Raw genomic sequence first — 5,360 nt, forward strand, 5'->3', positions numbered from 1 at the left:
GTCTACAAAGGAAGAAGACATTCGTGCACTCAAAATGTAATGGCGGCCTGTAGTTTTGATATTCTATTCACTTATGTCAATACCGGATGAGAATGATCAGCTGCTGATTCTAGAGTGTTAACTGAGACTATGAGAAATCCAGATGACCCATTCTTGGCACCTTTAACACCATTTCGTGGTCAGAGGTACCATATTCAACAGTTTAAAAATAGTGGTCAACCAACAGGACCACAAGAGTTATTCAATTATTATCACTCTTCACTGCGTAATTGCATAGAGAGGTGCTTTGGGGTCTTGAAAGTAAGGTTTAAAATTCTTAGGCATATGACCAATTATTGGATGCCAAGACAAAATGTTATACTAAAAGCTTGTTGTGGGATCCACAATTTAATTACTATGCACGCGCGAGATGATCCTCTATTTAAGGGCAACAGGAACAACAACATGGTATGGATGCACAAGAAGCAGAAACATCTGAAATGGGTGATCGGTAACAACGTAATTACATGGTTAATTTTAGGGATCATCTAACTAATCAAATGTGGGATTCGTATAGGCGACAATAATTTAAACTAATATTGTAATTTCCATATTTTATTAATTATTAGTGTTTTTATTTGTGATTCAATTATTATTTATTTAATATATTAAATACTATTACATGTTTTCAAAAATGAAACCACCAAACGCAGTTTCAGTTTTTTTTAAAACTGAAATCAATCTCTAAATAAAACTATCAAACGCATTTTTAAAAATAATTCAAAAATGAAAATGAAAACGTTTTCATTTACATTTTCGTACAGAAAACAAAAACGTTTTAGAATCAATTCCAAATGCACCCAACATTACTATCTTGGAAACCATAAGTCATTTTTAAGTATATGTCAATAAACAACAGTCATGTAGATTTATTATGAATAAATAATAATTATATGAATAATATTGAAAGACAAATCAATAAACCATTCATTTTTAATATGATTGTAGCAGATAAAACCTCACCAATTACCTAGAATAAAGCACTCAGACATGTTAAAAGATTGATGTTTCAATGGAATAAAAACTTAAAAGGGATATAATAGTAAAAGAAAATGTTGGGATTTCGCAAGAGCCAGTCTATCAAAATTCTGTTTTTCCTTCAATGGAGATGTTGGAACATAAAGACTACCAAATATAACAAGGAATTAGCTTGTGCAAAAATGGGCCACATTGGAGGCTGACATTATATACATGTATGCAAACGCTATTCTGTCATTGACAAAATGAGCAGTCAGAAGTTTTGTGACTAAGAAGCCATTGAAAGAGTCAACATCAAAAAGCTCTTTCAATTTATCATCACATAAAATTCTCCTCCTATCCAACGGATCCTTCAAAAAAAAAAAAAAAAAAAAAAAATTTGCCTTAGATACGGAAATCAGTCACCAAAATCAAATGGTAATCTAATAAAGGAAATGTAATAAAAAAATTCCAACACTCCGTTTGGCAAGAGGGCATAAGAAAAAAGGAGAGATGGATGACAGGCAATCGAGAGAGAAGGAAAAGTTGTTTTTCCTTCAACTTGTTTGGTATAATTGGAGGTTAAAAAAATATCAAATGTATGACTAATTTGTAAGTTAATTAATATCAGTGAGAAAACTAATAATTTGCCAATTCCATTTTCTCTTCAAAAATCCCTGCACCTTCTTTTTCCCCTTTTGTTTCTTACTTTTCACCTCTGCCAGTGTAAAATAGTTAAGGAATTTGAGTTATAAAACTGGAAATGTTTGGCCTGATGAGGTAACCCAAGAATCACGTGCCTTTTAATCAAACTTAGATGCAAGCTTTGATAAGAATCATAAGATTTTCCAAGCCCAACTTTGCTCACAAGTTCATGAGCAAGTGGGTTACCCTACATTTTCAACTTCAATATCATACTTGAGGCCTGAGGGATGTGAAATTAATGAGCTTAAAATCTAAAGGATGTGAAATATGATGATCTACTGCTATGTGTTACTTCTAACTTATGTCGTAACACTTCACTTCTGCAACACAAAATGCTCTGTTATAATAAGATAGTCAAGCAAACTTCATGCTGTGATCTTAATCTATTAAGCGTCAAGCGATGAAAGCTACGACGTCGGTATCGAACTTCAAATGAGCAACAACGAACTGAAGAGAGAACAATATGCATGAAAGCTTCAGTAAATGTTAAATTGTCCACGACTCAGAACTGGCATGTGGATATTTTGTAGGCTAGTTAACGACATCATACCTGTAGATCATTCTGTTTTATATACTGCCACATTCTTTTCACAACATCGGCCCGTGACAATGTGTTTTCACCAGTACCAATAAATTTGACAAGAGCATCTGAAAGTGACAAAGGAACAGTAAACCCTCCTCCTTTCTATTGCCGCTTTTCATTTTTGCTAGGCTCATCCGAATCTGCATCGAGAAATATTGCCGTTTTTGGTTATCCCAGAACAAAAATGAAGAGCGCGGTTGGATGTGAAGCAACATTACCATCTAAAACGTTTGACAACATGAGATTTGAAGGTACTATTTACCTTCTTCTTCCTCTTCTTCTTCATCTTCTTCTTCATCATCTTCTTCCTCTTCTCGTTCTTGTTTAGACTGCTTCTTTTGTGAAAACTTCTCTGTAACTGCTACATTACCAAGCAATAGAACTGAATCAAACTACCAGACAATTTCTGGAAAACAAAAACAAAAAATCTACCAAAAGCTTTTCTTGCTCTTTCGCGTAAATCTCCGGCCCCGAACCTTCTTTCATGAAAATCTCCCCTTCAGCGCGTTTCTCCGCGTAACTAACCGGGACCATAGTCTTCAACCTACAAATTTAAATCCACAAAATCCCTAAACAAGTTCCGGTGATAAAGTTTTGACCTTTAGTATATAAATTCCTCTTTTTCCTATTTCGTTTTCCCTCATTTTCCAGGGAAACAAACATGACGCAAGAAAGGAAAGGAAGGAAAGGATTTTCCCTGGATGAGCGGCAGAGAGAGCCAGGAAAGGGAATAATTTGGTAAAATTAAACGCACAAAAATCCCTAACCAAGTTTTGGTGATAAGGCTTTAACCTTCAGTACATAAATTAATCTCTTTCCTCCTTCATTTTCCCGGAAAACAAACATGACGCGAGAAAAGAAAAGACTTTACCTGGATGAGGTTTTGGAGGAGTGTTTTGAGCGGGAAATCTCGGACTTGAGCTTGAGAGAAAGATCAAAGAGCCCTATGTTTAGAACCATTTTTTAAAATGATTTTCATGTATTTCGAGAAGAAAAAAATGAAAACGAAAATAGTAATAATGATTTTTTTGACAAAATTAAAAAACAATAAAAAATTATTTTCACTTTTCTATTTTTATTTTTTAATACTTATCAATAATATTATAATATATTAATTAATAAACACAATTTCATTTTTTTATTATACTCAAAATAATCTCTTAAAAAATCAACCAAACACAATTTTAAAATCAGTCTCAAAATAATTCTCAAAACAATCTCATTTTTATTTTTTATTAGAAATAAAATCATTTCGAAACTAATTCCAAACGCTAATTACTTTTGCTCGCACAAAAATCATTGTTCTGCACCGCAGAGATATGAGTAAGCACAAAATACATATGAATCTGCATCGAGAAATATTGCCGTTTTTGGTTATGACAGAACACAAATGAAGAGCGCAGTTGGATGTGCAGCAACATTACAGTCCAAAACATTTGATAACATGAGATTTGAAGGTACTACTTACCTTCCTCTTCTTCTTCATCATCCTCTTCTTCTTCTTCTTCTTCTTCTTCATCATCCTCTTCCTATTCTTCTTCTTCTTCATCATCCTCTTCCTCTTCATCTTCTTCTCGTTCCTGTTTAGACTGCTTCTTCTTTTGTGAAAAGTTCTGTGCAACTGCTGCATTACCAAGCCATAGAACTGAATCAAACTACCAGACAATTTCTGGAAAACAAAAACAAAAAATCTACCGAGAGCTTTTCTTGCTCTTTCGCGTAAACGTTTGATAACATGAGATTTGAAGGTACTACTTACCTTCTTCTTCTTCATCATCCTCTTCTTCTTCTTCTTCTTCATCATATTCTTCATCATCCTCTTCCTCTTCTTCTTCTTCTTCATCATCTTCTTCCTCTTCTTCTTCTCGTTCCTGCTTAGACTGCTTCGTCTTTTGTGAAAAGTTCTCTGTAACTGCTGCATTACCAAGCAATAGAACTGAATCAAACTACCAGACAATTTCTGGAAAACAAAAACAAAAAATCTACCGAAAGCTTTTCTTGCTCTTTCGCGTAAACGTTTGATAACATGAGAGCCCCGTGTTTAGAACCATTTTTTAAAATGATTTTCACGTATTTCGAGAAATAAAAAACAAAATGAAAACGAAAATAGTAACAATGTTTTTTTTGAAAAAATTAAAAAACAATAAAAAATTATTTTCACTTTTCTATTTTTATTTTTTAATACTTATCAATAATATTATAATATATTAATTAATAAACACAATTTTATTTTTTTATTATACTCAAAATAATCTTTTAAAAAATCAACCAAACATAATTTTAAAATCAGTCTCAAAATAATTCTCAAAACAATCTTATTTTTATTTTTTATTAGAAATAAAATCATTTCGAAACTAATTCGAAACGCTAACTACTTTTGCTCCCACAAAAATCATTGTTCCGCACCGCAGAGATATGAGTAAGCACAAAATACATATGAATCTGCATCGAGAAATATTGCCGTTTTGGGTTATGCCAGAACAAAAATGAAGAGCGCGGTTGGATGTGCAGCAACATTACAATCCCAAACGTTTGATAACATGAGATTTGAAGGTACTATTTACCTTCTTCTTCTTCTTCTTCATCATCATCCTCTTCCTCTTCTTCTTCTTCTCGCTCTTGTTTAGACTGCTTCTTCTTTTGTGAAAACTTCTCTGTGACTGCTACATTACCAAGCAATAGAACTGAATCAAACTACCAGACAATTTCTGGAAAACAAAAACAAAAAATCTACCGAAAGCTTTTCTTGCTCTTTCGCGTAAATCTCCGGCCCCGAACCTTCTTTCATGAAAATCTCCCCTTCAGCGCGTTTCTCCGCGTAACTAACCGGGACCATAGTCTTCAACCTACAAATTTAAATCCACAAAATCCCTAAACAAGTTCCGGTGATAAAGTTTTGACCTTTAGTATATAAATTCCTCTTTTGCCTAGTTCGTTTTCCCTCATTTTTCCGGGAAACAAACATGACGCAAGAAAGGAAAGGAAGGAAAGGATTTTCCCTGGATGAGCGGCAGAGAGAGCCAGGAAAGGGAATAATTTGGTAAAATTAAACGCACAAAAATCCCTAACCAAGTTT

The 5,360-nt window shown here is 33.6% G+C and overlaps 1 protein-coding gene across 1 annotated transcript; it reads right to left on the minus strand.

Moving 5' to 3' along the window:
• Positions 1-1,076: 1,076 nt before the first annotated feature.
• Positions 1,077-3,780, minus strand: LOC112091571 (glutamic acid-rich protein-like). Its single transcript, XM_024165570.1, has 6 exons — positions 3,564-3,780; positions 3,156-3,228; positions 2,761-2,828; positions 2,547-2,642; positions 2,252-2,424; positions 1,077-1,367 (listed from the first exon to the last, which is right to left on the minus strand). The coding sequence occupies exons 1-5, from the start codon at positions 3,718-3,720 to the stop codon at positions 2,387-2,389; spliced, it is 432 nt and encodes a 143-aa protein (XP_024021338.1). The 5' UTR covers positions 3,721-3,780; the 3' UTR covers positions 1,077-1,367; positions 2,252-2,386.
• Positions 3,781-5,360: the final 1,580 nt, after the last annotated feature.

This window comes from Morus notabilis, unplaced genomic scaffold, assembly GCF_000414095.1.
Source record: "Morus notabilis unplaced genomic scaffold, ASM41409v2 Scaffold115, whole genome shotgun sequence".
Classification (NCBI taxonomy): domain Eukaryota; kingdom Viridiplantae; phylum Streptophyta; class Magnoliopsida; order Rosales; family Moraceae; genus Morus; species Morus notabilis.